The sequence below is a fragment of the Callionymus lyra genome, chromosome 16, assembly GCF_982586985.1.
Source record: "Callionymus lyra chromosome 16, fCalLyr1.hap1.1, whole genome shotgun sequence".
In the NCBI taxonomy this organism is placed as follows: domain Eukaryota; kingdom Metazoa; phylum Chordata; class Actinopteri; order Syngnathiformes; family Callionymidae; genus Callionymus; species Callionymus lyra.
Window position 1 is genome coordinate 8,891,464 of NC_141833.1, and position 20,446 is coordinate 8,911,909.

The 20,446-nt window shown below is 37.2% G+C and overlaps 1 protein-coding gene across 2 annotated transcripts; it reads left to right on the forward strand.

The window, feature by feature from the left end:
• Positions 1 to 649: 649 nt before the first annotated feature.
• crtc1a (CREB regulated transcription coactivator 1a) lies at positions 650 to 19,586 on the forward strand. 2 transcript variants are annotated; one of them, XM_087810970.1, is made up of 15 exons: positions 650 to 873; positions 4,459 to 4,569; positions 4,635 to 4,754; positions 5,276 to 5,337; positions 5,563 to 5,657; positions 6,818 to 6,903; positions 8,222 to 8,253; positions 8,429 to 8,616; positions 8,730 to 8,875; positions 8,960 to 9,043; positions 10,039 to 10,125; positions 10,824 to 10,928; positions 14,003 to 14,086; positions 14,165 to 14,345; positions 15,209 to 19,586. In XM_087810970.1, exons 1-15 carry the CDS (start codon positions 748 to 750, stop codon positions 15,406 to 15,408), a joined length of 1,707 nt encoding a protein of 568 aa, XP_087667096.1. In that variant the 5' UTR covers positions 650 to 747; the 3' UTR covers positions 15,409 to 19,586. The 2 variants fall into 2 exon arrangements, with proteins under 2 accessions (XP_087667096.1, XP_087667098.1); XM_087810972.1 differs by lacking the exon at positions 10,824 to 10,928 and having other exon boundaries at positions 651 to 873.
• The last annotated feature ends 860 nt before the right edge of the window (positions 19,587 to 20,446 follow it).

Sequence of the window (20,446 nt, forward strand, 5' to 3'; positions counted from 1 at the left end):
TGGTTGTGAAAGCTTTCACCAAAAATAGAAGTCACACTTTCGTTTGAGTTATGTGGGGTCATTTCAGAATCAAATAAAAACTAAAGCGGGTCATTACAATTCATTTTTTGGCAACCGTCAGAATTATATTTCTATGAAAGAAAGTTAAAAAAAACAAAAAAAAACTGCCTTTTTATCATGTTATATAGATGATGACAAGAAAGAATTGGGCTTGTTGGTTGGGCACGCCCCCTGTCGACGATTTTATGTATTACAACTATATTAATCCATTCTATTGCAATATTTTTTTGTATTGTTTAATAATAAACACATAATGTATATATTGTATGCAATGGAGTGAATTAAACCTTTAAAAATTGACACTATTAAGAGTTAATGCCGACATATTCAAACATCCAGTTAGAATCGCGATGAAAGGCGGAAATCAAGATAATTGGCTTTCAAAGTTAAAGCCGGTAAAATCCTGCTTTTATTATTGATTAAAAAAGACCATGATAAACTTCATGAAGTTAAATTGACATTTATTTTTAAGAATCATCGTGTGTGGCCGAAAACTATATAGCATTACTGTAGCACGGTCGTTTCCAAAACGAGTCGGGTGTTTTTCTGTTTTCATATAAATCGTTTTTCATTTTCTTTTGTTCCTTTTTCACTTTTATTTTTTCAACCACGCGCACCGGAAGTTGAATGTAGTGGCGCCTGTGATTTTTGACGCTGGCTGGAGGAAAACAGCAGAGGGAGCGAAACATGGCGACTCCGAACAATCCGCGGAAATTCAGCGAGAAAATCGCTTTACATAACCAGAAACAGGCGGAAGAGACCGCGGCGTTTGAAGAAGTCATGAAGGAGCTGAGCATCACCCGGGCAGCCAGGGTAAACACACACACACACACACACACGTTTGTTTGTCATAACACAACGAGCTGTCAAATCTGCATCATCGCAGGTAAACAAACACAAAACGACGCTTTTCTGCAGCAAAAGTCCTGATCTTCAGGTTCTGGACCCGAACCAGATCAGTGTCCCGGGTGCAGGCAGCGATCGTCCAACCCCCCCACACACAACAACACAAAAAAAACGGATCCTATGATGGCGTTAGTGGGATTTTATGGATGGTTTGACAGCTCGTTTTGTGTGTCACTTTAACGATGAAACGTGACTCCAACATGATGTGTGTGTGTTGGTGTGTGAGGGACATTCGTACGCCAGGATGATCTGGATTTAATGCTTCACACACAGGCCTCTTGTTATTAATCTTCAATGTTATCAGTGTGTGTAAAAAAAATGTGTGTCAATATAAGGATCTTCCATTTTGTGCAGCTTTGGATTCAAACCGAGGAGGGGATGATAGAGTTCAATGCAGAGGCAAATATATTTTCACTTGAATTTCTCACAAGAACTGCTTTTTTTATTGTGTGTGTGCATTTTTTTCAAATGTGACCCGGAGATCTGTCCAGGGTGTCCCTCCCCTCGTGCCTAGTGTAGCTGTGATATCCTCCATGTGTGTAGTCTCTTATTTAAACTCATAAACTTCAAATATCCAATGTTCCCTTTGAGATTCTCCTTGAGTTGCTGATCATCCTTCCTTTTTAAAGCTATTTAAAGCAGGTTAAAAATATATTGTCGGGAATTTAGTAAGTTTTCCAGGACCAGCTCTGGGTCCTTGTGTAATGCAGCGTCCCTGTTTGGTACAAACCAATATCAGGATTATTAAAAATCGGATTTCCAGTCAGTTTTTCTTCTCTCGAGAGCGGAGGTCAATCCCGAAGCGAGCCGCAAAGGTCGCTGCAGGTCACACGAGTCTGCATCCTTTGGCAAATAACTGCGAAACAATACATTTATGTTTGAAAGCGAAACGATTTGTATTCTATGACCTTTGACTCTTGATGTGAGCCAGATATACAGTATATCTGTAGCAGTACAAAGAGAAATGACAATAGTAAAAATAACAGTAGAAGCATTGTTTGTATGTATTAATAGAAGGGTCATTAGTAGTACTATTACTAAAATTACTACTAATGTTACTAGTAATAATATTAGCTGCCTTCATTAATCAGTTAACAGTTCAACCGTTTTACACTTGGCTAATCTCACTAATAATATCAGTAGTTGTATTAGCAGTAATGGTAGTCGTTTAGCAGTAACTTTACTACTAGTTATTATAAAAGTAGCAGCAGTAATTGTAGTAGTATTAGTACTAGTATAAGTTTTATATGTAGTAGCTGTAATAGTAGTTGTAGCATGAGTAATAGCCGTAGTAATGGTAGTAGAAGTAGTAGTAGTATTAGTTGACTTAATAGCAGTATAAGTGCTAATATTGTTATTATTAGTAGTAATAGAACTAGTAGCAGTAATAGTGGTATGATTAGTTCCAATAGTAGTTATAGTAGTAGTAGCAGTTATAGTTATATTAATAGTAATACTACTACTTCTTGATGTTATAGAAGTAGAATTGGTTATAGTGGTATATTTATTACTAGTAATAGTAAAAGTAGCCGTGGTATTAATAGTTGTATTTATAGTAGTAGTACTAATAGTAGAAGTTATATCCATAGTAATAGTTGTAGTTATAGTAGTACTAGCAGAAGTAAATAGTAGTAATGGTAGTGGCAGTACAAGTAGAAGTAATAGTAGTAGAAGCAACAATAGTCTCGTGATTTGTATCATTAGTAGTTTGGAAGTAGTAGAAGTCAAAGTTGTAGTAATAGTAGTAGTAGAGGGAATGGTGGTAGTAATGATAGTAGGAGTGGCTCTATAAGTGATGGAAGTTGTAGTACTTGAAGTATTAGTAGCATGAATAGTGGCAGTAGTAGCAGCTGTAGTCTTTTTTTGCTGCAGTAAAATAAGTAGTTAAAGTAGCAATTGTAATTATAACAGTAGTATTAGTTGTAGAAGAAGTAGACCAGGAGGTAGAATAACATTTTTAAGATGTCATTGTAATGGAATTGGTAGTAGTAGAAGAAGCAGTAACAGTAGTAGTAATTGATGCAGGAGCAGTATTAGTTTTAGCAGCAGTTTTTTTTGTAGTAGTAGTACTTGTTATTATTATCAGTTAAACTACTAATGGAAGAAGTATCTGAAGAAGTAGTGTTAAGGGGGCAGCGGGAGCTTTAGTGTAATGAGTAAGTGTTTTGTGTCTTTGCTGAAACGTTCCCACACATCATTGTTATCTGGATCTTTGATTCACATTGTATTGAGGAATATCAAACGAGCACCTCCTCAATTTTACACAGCTCTCTCTTTGTTCTCCTCTGTGTTCCTGACACTTCCCAGTGGGTCACTTCTAGTCCTGCATGTACAGAAGCACTCGTGTGATTTGTGACGTGAGGTGAGAGTAGAAAACAGGTTGTGACAAGTCCAGAGACCTGCAGGTCTGCACTGGAGAGACTTGGCATGAAGGTCGGAGGGAAGGAGGTGGAAGAAGGAAGAAGGAGGTAGAAGAAGGAGGTGGAAAGAGAAAAAGGAGGTAGAAGAAGGAAGAAGGAGGTGGAAAGAGAAGGAGGCCGTAGATGGAGAAGAAGGACGTAGAAGAAGAAGGAGGTAGAAGAAGGAGGAGGTAGGAGGAGAAGGAGGTAGAAGAAGAAGAAGGTAGAAGAAGAAGGAGGAGGTAGAAGGAGAAGAAGGAGGTAGAAGAGGAAGGAGATAGGAGGAGAATATGGAGGTAGAAGAAGAAGGAGGTAGAAGAAGAAGAAGGTAGAAGAAGGAGGAGGTGGAAGGAGAAGACGGGTGTAGAAGAAGAAGGAGATAGGAGGAGAATACGGAGGTAGAAGAAGGAGGTAGAAGGAGAAGAAGGAGGTAGAAGAAGAAGGAGGTAGAATAGGAAGGAGGTTGAAGGAGAAGGAGGTAGAAGGAGAAGAAGGAGGTAGAAGGAGAAGGAGGAGGAGGAGAAGACGGAGGTAGAAGAAGAAGGAGGTAGAAGGAGAAGAAGGAGGTAGAAGGAGGAGGAGGAGGAGGAGAAGATGGAGGTTGAAGAAGAAGGAGGTAGAAGGAGAAGGAGGAGGAGGAGAAGACGGAGGTAGAAGAAGAAGGAGGTAGAAGGAGAAGAAGGAGGTAGAAGGAGAAGGAGGAGGAGGAGAAGATGGAGGTTGAAGAAGAAGGAGGTAGAAGGAGAAGGAGGAGGAGGAGAAGATGGAGGTAGAAGAAGAAGGAGGTAGAAGAAGAAGAAGAAGAAGAAGGAGGTAGAAGGAGGAGGAGGAGAAGATGGAGGTAGAAGAAGAAGGAGAAGAAGGAGGTAGAAGGAGAAGGAGGAGAAGAAGGAGGTAGAAGGAGAAGGAGGAGGAGGAGGAGAAGATGGAGGTAGAAGAAGAAGGAGGTAGAAGGAGAAGGAGGATGAGGAGGAGGAGAAGAATGAGGTAGCATCTGATTTGATGAATACTGCTGACTCTGCAGTTATAATGCAGACATGAATATCTTCAACAATGTAAGTTCTAGTCGATAAAGGTTTTCTATGGTTTGCAGCTTCAGCTGCAGAAGACTCAGTACCTGCAGCTGGGTCAGAACCGTGGACAGTACTACGGAGGGTCGTTACCGAACGTCAATCAGATCGGAAACCACGCCGTTGACTTCCAGGTGAGAAAGATCTGGGAGGTCGTGTGAACTCACACCACAATAATGGAGGTTTTCTCTTCCGTCAGAGTTCCGACACCAACAGATCGACGCGGCACCACGGCCTGGTGGACCGGGTCTACCGTGACCGGAACCGCATGACGTCTCCGCTGCGTAAACCCTTGTCTGTGGACAAACATGGCCGTCAGATATCCTTTTTCCGCCTGCACCGAGCTAATGATTACAGTTGAAAATAGGAAATCTATTGACCAGTAAACTCTTATATTTCTCCCACACTGAATAATAATAGAAAAAACAACAGAAAAATACAATAAATAGTTTTAATTACACAATTACTGCAATATATATAACAAAACAATTGATAAAAGTGATTGAATACATAATAAATAAACCATGAAAATGTTAGATTATTGTCTTTCGGAAAACACTGTATATCATAAATCCATCCCCTCACTCGAGAGCAAGACCCAAAGATGTTTATAAATACATTTGTGAACAGGAAATTAAATTTACACCAATTATCTCAGCCTTCCACCTCATTATCGCCTCTTTTAATTTAAGAATTCACACATACATCCAAAAAACAGTGGACGTCAATTAAACAGCTGCTTAATGCAATGTATTTTTTTTGTAACTATTTAAATATATGATGTTCTTGAACCGCTGCAGTCAAATCTGACTTAATTTTTGCTTAACCGTCATGTCTCACATCGACAGTTGTCCATATGGTGCGGTGTATCTGTCTCCGCCGCCTGACACCAGCTGGAGGAGGTGAGAACCATCAGGGAATTCATCTTAACGTCACTGTTTTTGACCCTTTTTTTTATGAATTAATCACAAAAGAAACTGCTGTTAAACTTCATTTAGATGTACTGACTTGTCAATCAAGAAGAACTACATTCTGGATTTTATTCTGATGTTGCAGTTGACAATTGGACTGCCGATGTTTTGATTGACGTATTTTCCAGTCACTAAGACCCCCTTGTTGTGTTTAAGGACCAACTCAGACTCTGCCATCCACCAGAGCACACTCACTCCAGTGCAGCAGAGCGCCTTCACTGGCGGATCGGAGGAACTGCAGCCTAAAAGAGGTGAGCGAGCACATTTTCTGTTATATTATTTACTAAGAATGACAACGACATTATAAAAGGAGAGTTTTTAAAACTTGAGAACTTTTAACTAGTAATGCATAGTAGAAAGTAAAAGTTGATTAGTGTTTTATTTAAATGTTTTTCAAAGTATTGATTTTTTAAAAACAACAACATTTTAAGAATTAAATCATTTAAAAGATATTTGGTTCAATAATTCAATGTGCCTTTTTAATAAACTGATTGATTCTCAAAATGGTTTTTTTATATCAATAATCATCATATATCAATAATGTATTTACAATAATTTAAAAATATTTAAATTGTAATAAATAGTATTTTTCTGAATTAAATATGTATTTTATTTGTAGCCTGTCACTGGATGATGTGTAGAAAGTTGTTTTATAATAATTGGAATTAGTATATAAAATAAAATAAAATAAAATGAATTAAGAGAATATATTATTTGTTCATTAATTATTAAGAAAAACAAACCAATCCAACCATTCAATATAGAAATTTAGAAATTAATATATATATATATATTTGTTTTTTAATGAAACACTTGAAAATAATTTAAAAATAATAAATAATAACATTTTAAATGTTAAATTCAGCTTTTCAATATTCTGTAAGCACTGATATACTTTCATACAAGTCATATTTGAAATTTCAGTAATAAACAATAACAAAAATACATACATGTACAGCATGAATCTGCCGTAGAGCGTTATTATCCAAAGTCGCTGTTTCCACACAGCCTGGATGTAAAGAGCTTTTTATTTCATCTGCTTTCTCTGTGCGGTTCAGTTCGGTTCGGGTCTCCGTTGACTGATGAAAGGGTTTGTGGCTTTGAAGGATGAAATGACTGCAGAGAAAACAAGGAGTCTTTGCCGGGGGGGCGTCCTCCTCTGGTGGCTTTCCACCATGCCAGAGATTTTGAATGTCGAGAACCCCTTTGATCAATTTTGGATGGCTTTCTCTCCAACGCTTATTTATTAATCTCCTTCATTCTCACCCTGAACGACCTCTGGTGGCAATTTTGGTCTGGATTATAAACTGCAATCACCAGATTATTTTATAGGAATTTAAAATCATTGTTGTTTTTCATTCTATGCAATTATTGATGAATCATTTTGTGACATTTGACTCTTTCCTCTCAGTACTTCTTCTGACTGTCCCGGGATCAGATCTGATCAAACAAGACGCAGAAGACGACGGCGAAGAGCAGAGTTGGGACAGTAAAAAGGTGCGTACTTTTAAAGAATACTTTTAAAGAATACTCTTAATAATTTCACAAAAGAAGTGTCAGAGAATTCAAGCCGCACAATTTGAGTTGAAGAAGAAATAGAGCGGAAAGATTGCACTGGTGTCTCTGTGTCAAAATCATGGTCTGAAAAAATCATGAACTATAAAGTTGCCAGTGTTTAAGATAAGATAAGGAACACAGATTATTGTTGTGAGCGTCCAAGAATAAAAAAAATACTATATTGTAATCAGACTAGTACTTCCTGTTACAGATATTTTACCTACGTTTTGTTCGACCTGCGACTAAAATGGCTGAATAATTCCGTCCCCTTGTGTAGTTTTGATTTTACACCCCAGCTTTTCAAAATAAAATAAAAAGCATTTCCTGATACTTTCTTATCAATTGGTGTCGCTAAGACAGTAGCCAGACCTGAAGTCAACGCAATCTGAACTCATTGATGAAAAAAAAGTGTCGACTAAAGATCGGTATTGTTCAGCGTTAACACGATGCAGGTATCATGAAAAATAAAAGTTGTTTTTTTTTAAAACGCCATACCGCCACCCACTGGTATATTTGCTCTACTACAACAGAGGGAGATTTTAAACTTTAATTTTCACGCAGTTGAAACACAACGGGTAACGTAGTGTAGCTTCAACTAGAGAGTGAAAAAATACACTTTTCAGTATTTTTCACCATACCAGGTCGATAATAGATTAGATTAACTCTGTTACACAGTATCTTTAACGGTTTATATTTCAATTAAGTGTGTATAAAATAAAATAATTCAATTATTTGATTTACAATTAACATGCTAATATTCACTGCGCTTCTTAATTTTTGTGTTGCGATTAAACTTCTGGCCTCTAGATGGCAGCAGTCATTACGTACTCTGCAGCTATAGAAATGAAATCCTGCAAGATAATGACTGAGGACAAGAGGAGACGGTCGACTCCAGCATCTTTTAAAGCTGCTGTTTGGAAATATTTTGTTTTTTTGAAACAAATGAAAGCAGTGACGACCACAATGAATTACTCGTCCATACTACGATATATACTGTTGTTCCTACATTATCTTAATGTATCAAATTATTTTGTATCAAAGCCCCTGTATCGTGATACGTATCGTATCGTCAAATTAGCTACGTAACACAACAACAATGCATCCGAAGAAAATTCGGCTTTTGTAGCACTTTTTGTTTTTTCTTCACAAGACTGCTTTGATAAGTTTGTTCAATAAAAGAGGTTTATTCAATGTATTTAGAGTTTAACTTGTTTTGCTTCTTCAATATCACCTTTAAATTCATTTTTCTTCTTTGCAGAGTATTTCAGGGTCCAAAGTACCAGGAATTAGGTCAGTATTCTTTTGGTCTCAAACTTTAAAGTCAAGAATACCTTTAAAAAATGTACAATTATCAGAGAACATTGCTCTATGTTGCTTTACTTGCAATATATAACTCTATGACTGGCTTCAAACTATTTCAACACATCAGTTAAAAAATTCATCTCCTCGGTCTGTTTTTTCGCAGCATATTTCCTTCTCCGGATCAGCACTTGACCACTTCACAAAAAGCAGCTCCAGCCCACAATGCTGGCGGCTCTCTGCCCGACCTGACCAACATCCAATTCCCTCCTCCGCTGCCCACTCCGCTGGACTCCGATGATGCAGCCGTCGCCTCCTTCAACTCCTCCACCAGCTCACAGACCAACACACAAGGTGACGGCTCAGTAATTTCATGGACATCTGTGTTCGTCAGCTTCCTTTTGTGAACTTTGAGGTTTTAAAAAAAAACAACAAAAAAAAACGACTTCTCTTATTCTGGTGGGTAGGAGTTGCCAACCCTCAGCCAGTGGTTACCATGGAAACGCAGTCTGGGCAGGACGACTTGGTTGATCTGGTTCTCAACGCGAGAGACGCCCACCAGCATCAGAGCGTTCAGATCTCGCCTCCGTCTCCACCTCTCACTCTCTCCCAGGTACCCTCGCCCTCCCTCGCTCTCCAGGGAGGAGATGCACGAGTCACGAGTTTAAACTTCTTACTGTCACCGTTTTCCTCGTAGGCGGCCATTAACGCCATGAACCTTGAGCAGCAGCTGTCCCAGTACACCTTCTTCAACCAGCAGCCGTCTTCTCAAAACCAACCTGTGAGTCGTGAGAAACTCTTGTTTATTTTGAGCTTTTCGTACCAGCTCTGAAGCAACTTGATTTTTTATATATTGACCCACACGCTCTTCTATTTTTTTTTTTAAATACAACTTTAATGACACACACACTGTACACAATATACACTTGTATAAAGATATTGAGTATTTTAAAATAGACCAAACACAAACAAATATATATGAAAGATGATGATATTAACATTTGCTAAAAGCCAAACTATGTTAGGTAAAAGCTCAACATTCTAGTTTAATTATGCTTTTTTTTATTTAAATTATAAATTAAATTTGTCGCACGAAAAGAAAATGTATTTTATGTCATTTCTATTCTATTGATTATTTCTGTCCGAAAAGGTATTTTTTTCTAAAGAAACATAAGCCTGTGACTCAATTGTTTTAGTCAAGTTTACTCAAATATTTGAGCTTGTAAATTAGCGAAAAATTAGTTATTGAACAAAAAATTAACAGCTAAATATTTAACAAAACTCAACAAAATGTATACCTTAATTTTTACATTTAAAAGTTTGGGAACCCCTAATGCAAGTCTTTTTTATAAAGTAAAGTTTAAATGATTTAATCATGAAATCTTGGAACTGCCCTTCAAAGTTCAAAATATAAAGTTTACACTTTTAACCAGTTTAACACAAAATTGTGAACTTCGTGTAGTTTCATTTAAAAAAAATAATTTCAGTAATGTTTATGTAGATTTTACATTCACTGGTTAAATAATACTGTTTATAATGGAGCATTTGTCTGCTTGAAGTTTAATCAAGAGCCACACTTTTGACAAGCCTGGTTAAAAAAGAAAGAAATCCAAAATTAGATAAGATTTCTAAGTGGTCTGGTCTTTCTTAGGGCCAGATAAAGAAAGGTAAAGGACCATATGTGGCCCCAGGATAACGCTGCACTGATCCACTATGTACCTCTCAAATGTAGAAAGGTCACCGTGTGAATCTTTATGATGTTTTTGATTTCCTCAGGTTCAGCTCCAGACCTCCGGGACCTCCTGTTCACCCACAGACAACCAGTCGTCCTCGCAGACCTCCATGACCATAGACATGAACACGGTGAGTCATGGTTTGAAACCCGCCTTAAAAGACGATAAAAGAGCATCTACGGCTATTAATGTGTGCAAAAATAACTTGGCTTTATTTAACAGAAAACAGCAGAAATGTCGTTTCCGCTTCCTCCTTACCATCTGGTGTGGTATTTGGAAACATACCAGCATACATTCTCTTGAATCATCCACATATTCTAGAGGCCAAAATAAGTAATTTGTTCCTTAGATGTTTGAAATATGGAGCCAGAATCTTTCTTAACAGAAAACTGATGATGATCTGCAAACATGTTTATACATTTTGAGTCTGTTATTATGGAAATTTGAAGGTTTTTATGGAAGTTAGCTCGTTTAGCAGCTAATATGCGATGCACAGCAGATAAATGTAATAATGTAAAAGTTAAAAAATGTAAAAAAAAAAGAGAGAAAAGAGGCCAAGGCTATATGTTTTTTTAAAAAGAAGATGCTACAAGAAAGCATATATTTATTTTATCTCACATGCTAGCGGTACTAGCTAATACAAGTCACTTTTCCCTTTTAAAATGTACACTTTTAATTCATTCTAGTCACTATAAAGTTACGTTACAATAACAGTGTTGTTCTGATTTATTTGTGGAGGTAAGAGTGAGCGATAAAGTTCAACATAACTAGACCTAAAGATGACCCCCCCCTCCCCCAGTGTCAATAACTGGTATCCTCTTGCATCAGGGCTGCCCCCTCCATCAGTACCGCAGTAGGGTCGGCTCCTCTGCAAATCAGTCTCCGACCTCCCCCGTCTCCAACCACGGCTTCTCACCCGGAGGTTCACCTCAAGTAAGGCGTGTGAACCAATGAGCCGCTGGCGTGCTCTGTTTCAACGTGACCGTCCCTTTTTTTATGTCCCGTAGTCCTGTGGTAACCGTTGTCAAGCGGGACCTTGTGTTGACATCAGCAGACCTGGGCAGAAGTGTGTTTTTATCCATATATTTATATATTTGTTAGGTATTTGAAAAGAGTTGAATTTAATTCACAGTATGATGAATTAAAGATCACCATGTAAAATAAAGCAGCTCTTAAAAATGTAAAGTGGAGGAAAAAAATATACATAATATTGTGTCTATTAGTGAATTTATTGAATTTTAGATTTTGCTTATATTTCTTTTTAATAAAATACCTTTTCCGTACTTCATTTTATGTAGATTTTTTTCTAGTTACATTTTTTTAAAAGACTATTTAACAACTTAATTTGTTTGTAATTAATATATATATATAGATATAGATATTTCTACAGAAAACATCATATCCTGGGGAAAAAATTGTACATTTGACTCTTTTCAGATAAGATAATTTCTTAATACATACTCAGTCCTTTTGGATCTAATTTTAAATGAGTTTCACCAATTTTATCCCTAAAATGACGCTTTACTTCTAATGTATCATAACATTATTTTATATATTGTCATATTAAATATATTTTAATGTCATGATCCATATTAGCTTTCTGTACATTTTATTTTACAATATTTTGATTCTTTTTTCTCTTTTCTTTTGTCATAAATAATCTTTAATCATTTGAGGTCATTGAAGATAATGCATTCGTTACATTTAATATTATTTAATATATGTAACTTGTTAATTGTTAATTATTATTAAATATTTGTAACTAATCTAAAATAAAAAAGTGCTTTCTAACTCAACGGCGTCTGGAGAAGTTTTATTAGTCATTCTTATTCATCAGTTCAAGTCTAACCATCTGAGATACAAATATATAATGTGATGGATCTTCGCCCAGATCTGACAACCAGACACATGTCGACGATGTGTTGATGTCATATCCTTGTGTCCCTGAATCTTCTTTTTCCGCTGCTGCTTCTGTGATATTTGCGTCTCCTCTGTTTACACCCCAGTCCGCAGTGTTCGTGGATCAGATCCATGTTTACCTTGTTTTTTTTTAAAACCTTCAACCTTTTAAGAATCATTCTCTCATGGCTGGATCTTGACACAAGTGGTTCTCCCTCCAATAAACGTAATCCAAGGTAAACATGGATGCTGCTAATCTGACACGTCTGATGATATTTCTTCACACCACTGGAGAACATCTCAAAACATCTCTAAATAAAACGTTGAGTTGTGTCTACAAATCAAGCAAAGGCTCCACTTCTACATGCTTATCTGTTCGTGTATGTCTTTTTTTGTGTGTTCTCATCTTTTATCTCAATGGCTCAGTTTTATTGTTTCCTTCTTGTCGCACACACATGAACACACACCCATAATTAGATTAGCGAGTCCGGGCGCAGGCTGAGGATATAAACTCATTACTTGTATGTCGAGAGGCTGCAGTAAGAGGATTTCTTTCCCTGGTGGTTCCTCTCGCTCTCATCCCTCCTTGATATGATGGGCTTCAATTTAGTGACCCCCCTTCGTATGTTGTCGGTTGCCAGGGTGACGACCACCTGTACATCACTTTTCTCCGCCTTAAGTCGCTCTGATTGAACAGGAAGCTGCGACATTTGAATTTCATTTCTCTGCTTCATAGCATGTTTTCTTTTAAAGAAGAGAAGCCTCTGCTATTATCCAAATGTTTGACAGAAGATGGATTTCTTGTCCTTTTTATACCCACGACGCCTCATTGAACATTTAGTTTAATATCAGTATCTTACTTAAATACATTATTTGTTGATATGTGATAGGCTCTTGAAAGGATGGAGACGGCAGTTGCATTCATTTCAATCATGGCCAAAGAACTGAGAGGAATGGTTGAGGATTCTTGTTTAATAAAGACAGCAGTTTACACTCTTGTACTTACATTGTTATTACAGCAGGGGAAGCCATAAACAAATACTTTTTTAAGGTGTGATTCAAACAACCGTATTAAAAGCAATAGATTTATTTGTACTATCCATCTGAAGAATGAAGCACAGAAGTTGTTTTTGCTCTGATGATAACCCTCCACAGTTAAAATGCGTGTAGGGCTCCTCCTCTGTTATCCGCCATTTTGACCTTCCACTGACTTTAGACCTGTACCTCAGCAACTTTTTGTACATGTAGCTTGAGAGATGGCAAGAAGTTTTTTCGTCGTTATAAACTTTGATATGTACGTGGTTTACCTGTACTGGTGACTAGAAGTATTGATTGTGTATGTTTTCATGAAAAATATGGGGGTTTTTTTCCGGATAAAAAAAGGTTTATGTCTTGGATCCTTTTCTTTCGTCCTAGACCTCGAATTCCGTCAGTCAGTTCAACCATATCATGTGGTTACTTTCATACGCTATACTTGGGCAATTCTACTTCTGACACCATTTGTTGCAGACCCTAGAGAATATCTAGAAAACCTGCCGTACAGCGGTTAAATAAAAACAATATATTCTAAGTGAAAATAAATATTGTTGCTCCGTTTCTTGCTCTGGAAGATCCGCCAACACATTGTTCAACATGGCACTAACAACCCGACCTAAAGGCAGGTCTTGGCCTGTGAGAGGAAACCAGAGTCCAAAACCCACACAATCACGGCGCAAAAAAAGATCACCCCAAACCAGATTGAGCCTCTAGCTGTACTTGAACTATTGGGACCTTTTGTATGTTTTGAATTATGAAGCATCTGTTTACGGCAATGTTATTAAAAATGAAGTATTATTAAGTTTTTGTTTCGTACTTTAGAGAACTTTTAGTGATGATGAGGCTGCGGCTGCGGCTGCGGCTATGACCTTTAACCTGAAGCGGTTCCAAGGTGTAATGCTAGATATTGAAGATTGTTTCAGGGACGTTAGCTGCTGCTTTCCCCTTCTCTGTGAGTGTTAACCAGACGTCTGTTCTTTATATGGGTTCAGTGTTTAATATGTGACCCGATGAACATTCAGTTGTCGCTCGCTGTCGTTTCATTAAAGCATTTATGGTCTTTGTTTCCGCAGCACAATTCTATTCTGGGCAGTGTGTTTGCGGACTTTTACGACCAGCAGCTCCCGTCGCTCGCGGCCAGCGCTCTCTCGCAGCAGGTACGCCTCGATTTCCTCTCCGTGTGACCCCCAATAAATCTCCCAATTGTTTCTTTTTTTTTCCCCCCGATCTGGCAGTTGGAACACTTCAACATGATGGAGACCCCCGCCAGCTCGGACAGCCTTTTCAACCAGACCTCCACCCTCAACTACTCCCAGGCCCTGATGCTGGGATTGACGGGCGGACATTGCAACCTGCAAGATTCTCCGCAGCTGGACTACAGTAACCATGGCAACATCCCCAACATCATCCTCACAGGTGCTGAATGACAACACGAGCAGCTGCATTACATGCCGTGGAGTATTGACCGTTTCATTCGTTAACCAAAGGCATGAAAATAAATGTATTTGTGGTATCCCTTGTATTGCCTTCGGGTCACCTTGACCCTGAGATAACACAAGTGTTTATTAACGACATTTATTTGAACTTGTTAACTCAACATCGTATATGAGGCTCTATCCTTCTCAACAACCCTCTCAGTAACGCTGACCAGATCGGCTTGAATAATGCTTTGCCGCCCAGTCAACCGATCACGAATAGTTACGCTTGACATAGCCAATTTAAATACAGTCCTATAGTGACCAATCAGCTGTCACCTAATAGAGCAGTGCGGAGAAAGGCATCATGGGAATTTGTTTTTTTTGGCACCATAAGTAAGGTCGGTACAGGAGTAAGTGTCTCACACTGAGTTCTGCAAATATGTTTATCTGTAGTTCAAATAAATCTCCTGTTTACAATAATGCGATTAATGAAAAATAGTTTTACCTTTTACCAGTTTTCTAAACTATATTTGAAGAAATAGTATCGTGTGCAAAGAATACCAATCTGGGTACTGTGGATGGTGAACCGTGATATGGTTACGGAATAAATTGATAAAACTGACGGAAAAAACTATCTAAATTATATTTATTTACAGTTTTAAGGAGGAAAAAAGCCTTTATAAATATAAAAGAATAGGAAGAAACATAAGTATTTTAAGTATTCAAAGCACTTGTGGGCCGCATTAATTGATTCAGCAGGCCAGATTTGGCCCCTGGTCCTCGCGTTTGAAAGAGAATAAATTGAATAAAAAAATATTACACAATTGTGAATCTAATACCTCTGTCTTGTCTCCTGGTCAGTGAGCGGAGAGTCTCCGCCCAGCCTGTCCAAAGACCTGACCGGATCCTTGTCCTCCGACATCTGCTTTGACATTGACTCCCAGTTCCCCCTGGACGATCTAAACCCACTGACTCTGGACGGCCTGCACATGCTCAATGACCCGGACATGGTCCTCGCCGATCCCGCCACGGAAGACGCCTTCCGCCTCGACCGGCTCTGAGGCGGCGGCGGCGGCGGGCATGAGCGATCCAGGCCGGCAGGAAGGTCACATCACACGTAAGACTGTTGTAGTGTTTTGTACGGTTCCCTGGTTTATTTTGTAATATTGATTCCTAACTTTTATATCAATTGATGCTGTGTACTAAAAAAAAAGTGTAGAGTTAAAACTATCGCTCGACCAAAACATCCAAAAATCGCTACGGAAAAACTGCACAAATCGTGTTTCTGTTGGTTTAAGTTAAGATTTACATGTATTTAAAGGGAACAAGAAACAACATATTACGAAATAAGATACTTCTACAACTTATACCAATGAGCAAATTATGACAGCAGTCGGCAACTCCTATAAACTTCATTTAATACCAATGCATTTCAGTGGGGTTTAAAATGACGTATATTTTGTGCACTTTTTAAGAACTTTTAAGCAAAATGATTACATTCAGAATTAATTTATGTTCAAGTAAAGCAGCATTTGTTCTGCATAATGTATCATTCTTGCATATTTCTAACCAAATCACCTTTAAAAAACACTATTAAGATAAAATATTTATTTATCAAAGAAACATACGTGTATATATCACTTTTTTTATTTTGTGTTTTAATACAAAACTTTATATTGTTTATATCATGTTTAAGAAATGTATCTTATGTCGTCGTGTTCTTAAGAAAATGTGTCTTTACAGAGCTAGCTTAGTTTTAAAATATCTTCTCATCTCATCTAGCAACACTTAAACAATGATGAATTAACTGATTGTATGCTGTGTTTATTTAAGTCTCGCTTGCGATGTTTTTGCAATTTTATGTTTACATGACCAGGACATGCATGCGCAGCAGCGGTTAAAAGCCATACAAGTGAATGACAAAACCTCTCTTATCAAATTTTCCTGAAAAGTTAATTGAAATTTTCATTATGTTTTAAGCTCAGATATCTCTTTGGTGTATGTTTTTTAATTGCAAAAAACTTTATTGTGAAAATATTTGCTGAAAACAAATGTGAATTTAAATAATATATTTACTAAATTCCGAGTACATTTTAAAAGTGGAGCAGCTGGAAAGTGACTGGAGACGCACCATGTTGTGTGCTCCAATAGAGAAATAATACAATTTATTATAGAGCAAATATTCAAAATCTGTGCACATTCAACCTCCAAATAAGGTTCTAACTCTTACCTCAATGTCTTCTAGCGTCTAGGAACTTAAAAAAAATGTTTTTGGTCCAATTGAGGCCCAAGAAGTGTAACCCCAAACTGAAATTCATTGGTATTGACACCCACACCCCCAATATCAATGTGACAACATGTGTTTTTTTTCCTTGCATGAGTCAACAGTTTTTAAATACATTTAAAGAAAGAAAATAAAAAACAAATCCCCATTTTATCCATTAATGCAGGTTGAATATATATATATATATATATATATATATATATATATATATACTGTGCATCCTTTTGTTTGCTTGAATCGATCCACGTGTGTCAAACGAAGGGAACGATGATGTAAATAAGATTTATTTGTTGTTTCCTGCAGTCTAGTTCTGAGTAGGACTTCAGTTGGGGTTGATTTCCCAGCCCTGCTAGATGTGACATTATTTATATTTCCGTTTGAAGAGGTGTTCTATGCAGAACTTCAGAGACTGATGCCGAAAGAGAAGCAGAATTTAAAGTCTCTGTGTTGAATTATGCTGTAGGATACTTGATCTGCCTCTATATTAGAACGGCAGAGTCGATGCAAGGAGAATGTATTTAAGTTTGTGTCATCACTACTTTTTCCATCGTGCTTTACGACCAAGTGTGTGTTTTATTGCTCACTCGTTGGTTTCTTTACGATGTTTAAAAACCCCCATTTTTCTTATCTCACACGGCACTTTATCCATTTATTTAGCAGAGTTTATATCAAGAGTTCCACCTGTGACTGTTACGTACGCTGGACCTTTTGCAACCCCCCGTCCAACTGAAAGGCCTTTTTTTTGTGTGTGTGTGTGACGAGAACTTGTCTTTGTCGAGCCAAAAGAAGACGCTCACTTTAGGATTTATCTTTCTAGTTTACGCTCATCAACACCAGGACAAAGAGGGTTTTTCTGGCATTTTCGTTTCTACTCAGAATGCTTCACATGCATCAGGTTTTCTTTCAACTGCACGTTTTTCTTCCCTTTAACGTGATAAATGTTGGTCCTAAGTGTTCAGTTCTCCTCTTTGGTCTGTTTAATTTGATGTGTGTGGGCTGTAAGTGCTGGGTGACGCCTGAAGGCAGCATAAATATGATAAATAGTTGTTTTTTTTTAATGTAGAAGTTGTTTGTTTTTTACACCACAATATACAGTATGTGCTTATGTGTGTGCGACGCCCACACGGCTGTAGTGTGTCTCGGCTGATATATAGTCCCCGCTTTGTACATGGCTGTGAAGTAGAAAAAACAGTGTCTATGTGCTTTTCCCGTATTATGATGTCAAAGTAAGAGAATGCACTGACAAAAACGCTGTTTATCATTGTGGCTCTATATACTCTGTTAGACCGATGACATTGTTGTGGGTCGGACGTCGGTACAGCCTCGGCCCAAAGTTTACGACCGCCCCGTGGTTAAAAAAAAAAAAAGTTCTCAGGTTACTTTTTATATTGATCTAGACAGGTTTTTTCTTTCTTTGGGTCAAAAGTTGTCAAAGTGAACATTAGATCATCCTTCAAGTTGTGGACTGAATTTCTTTGTGTTCACACACGCTCTCATGGAGACGGTCATAAACTTTTGGCCAGGTCCATACAAGTCTCTGTTGTCTTTGTTTATCTGTTTTGTTTCCAAGCTGTATCCTCGAGATATGTTTTGTATTTTAAGGATTATTTAATGAAAACTGAAACTAAACCCACATTTTAGCGTCAACAGTGACTGACCTCAGCTGTTAAATATACTTATCATATTTGTCTAAACCCCTGTCATTTATCCGTAATAGAGTTATTAAAATGTTTTAAAAAAGGGATCAATGAGATGTGCTGCTGTGCAGTGTGACAACAATACAATTTAATGTTATAGAATTGGCTATTTTATCTGTTAATTCTAATCTACTTAGAGCGGTTTCCATGGGAAGGTCACGACAGAGTCACACAAGGAGCACAAAAAGGAAATAAGGGTGTCATAAATAGTTTGTCTAAAGCGGAATATTATTAAAAAACTGTCTGATCTCACGTCATTACAAGGGCTGTGACACTTAATATTTCAAATAGAATTAGATTGAAGTAAGCTTATACTGAAAGAAAAATATATTTTTAAATATTTTGTATGCAAGGAAATATGTCGTTATTTTACCTAAACTTTAAACTGTATTGTCGAGGCAGTCACAAATAAATCATTAAATTAAATAATTAATACAGTGAGTTATATATGAGACAAGTGACACCAAGTGGTTAATTCGGGTATTGCATAGACGGTATTTTAAAATGGATGTGACGGATAAAAAAGAAAATGAGGGAACTTTGACACGTTACTGATCGATAAAAAAATATATATCTGGGGAAGTTTTCATTTTACAGATGCAAAAGTAGCTGAATAATGTCAGCTCAAATATCATATGTTAGATATTTAAAATGTAAATGAAGCTGCAACTGAAGAAAAAAACAACATTTGATCTTCTGAATCAATATCATTATCTTAAGCAGTGTTTGTTTCATCTAACAAAAAAGTGCTCTCATTCTACCTAATGTCTGGTGCTGTGTCTACTTTACCTTGTTCCGGGAGTGTCGTACATCCACTCCATGTTTTATTTTTTTGTATCACAAACACCAAGAACCGGTGGGCGACCTGGGTCTGCTCTCTGAAAAGTGGACGCCTCACACAAAATGGCAGCTAAATTGTTGTATACTTTGTTTTACAGTGATACTAACACTGGATGTGGATGTGCTATTCAAGATAATACAGCATATGCAAGATTCTGCAACATAGCTTGGCTAGTTTGTTTTTTTAACTTACCCTTTAAAAATGACTGGCTTCAGTAACGTTTGATTTTTTTTTCTACTTTTTGCTGTAAAATAAGAAAAAATGAACCCACGTTGGCTGTAAATTGTGAGCATTACAAAGTAGACTTAAGGCTTTTGTTTGGACTGTAACTGATGTATTTTTCTCATGTGAAAGCTTTTGTCTTTGTATCTTTGCTTTATTTGTACATGAATGAAAATAAAATATACCTAAACATGTCGTGATGTTAGTGGAGTCTTCTTTTTTATTTTCAAGGCTTTGCAAGTTGAACCGTCTCATGATCTGGATCCATGAAGGTCCAGTTACTGGGAGTGTTTATTTTTTCTTTTAATATGGCAGGAAGAAGAAAGATGGTGGAAGGCGGTGGGATTGATTCCAGCGTGAGATAGCTCCAGGTTTGGACAAATATTTGATTATATCTGTGTCCCTGGTAGGCTTCCTGTACTATGTCTATATTTACCTATAATGGACAAGTGACCGGTCAGATGGTTAAAGAACAAGTACATCACATCAAATGTTATCATTTATATAGTTGAGATGGAACAGATTGATCAATTAAAGTATCCACGGTGAAACCATGCAAAAAATCTATTAAACTTGAAACTACAAACTATAAAATCAGATTTGTCAAAGACATTCAGATAGAAACTGCGATTAAAAAAGATGAAATAACCCTTAAAAAAACAATAGAAATCTTGAGGGTCGGCTTTGTATTTAAAGTAGTTACAGATAAACAAAGACACAGACGGAAGAACCGAGACTTGGCCAGAAGTTAATGATGAGAGCAAGAGGTGAATTTTCAAAAAATTCCCTCCGTGTTCTTCCATTTATTTTGCCAACAGATAGTTTAATGGCTACTAATGTACAACTAATGTACAACTAATGTACGGGAAACAATTTCCCGGATCAATAAAGTTCTATCTATCTAATGTGAAAACTCCTACTCCCCTAACTCACTTACATGTTTCATCATCATGATGCTTTTGAACTTATTACTTTATAAAGTTCTTCTCTGTCTGAAATGAGTCCAGCTGTAATCTTGCTCCGCTTTGTTTATACAACGAGTCCCTTCCTGGATT

Bases quoted from the DNA above. Each gene is read 5' to 3' on its own strand.
- crtc1a (XM_087810970.1), top strand. From the start codon at position 748: ATGGCGACTCCGAACAATCCGCGGAAATTCAGCGAGAAAATCGCTTTA. The intron at 8,254-8,428 runs GTCAGTATTCTT...GTTTTTTCGCAG, and splicing joins TCCAAAGTACCAGGAATTAG to CATATTTCCTTCTCCGGATC. The intron at 9,044-10,038 runs GTGAGTCGTGAG...TGATTTCCTCAG, and splicing joins CGTCTTCTCAAAACCAACCT to GTTCAGCTCCAGACCTCCGG.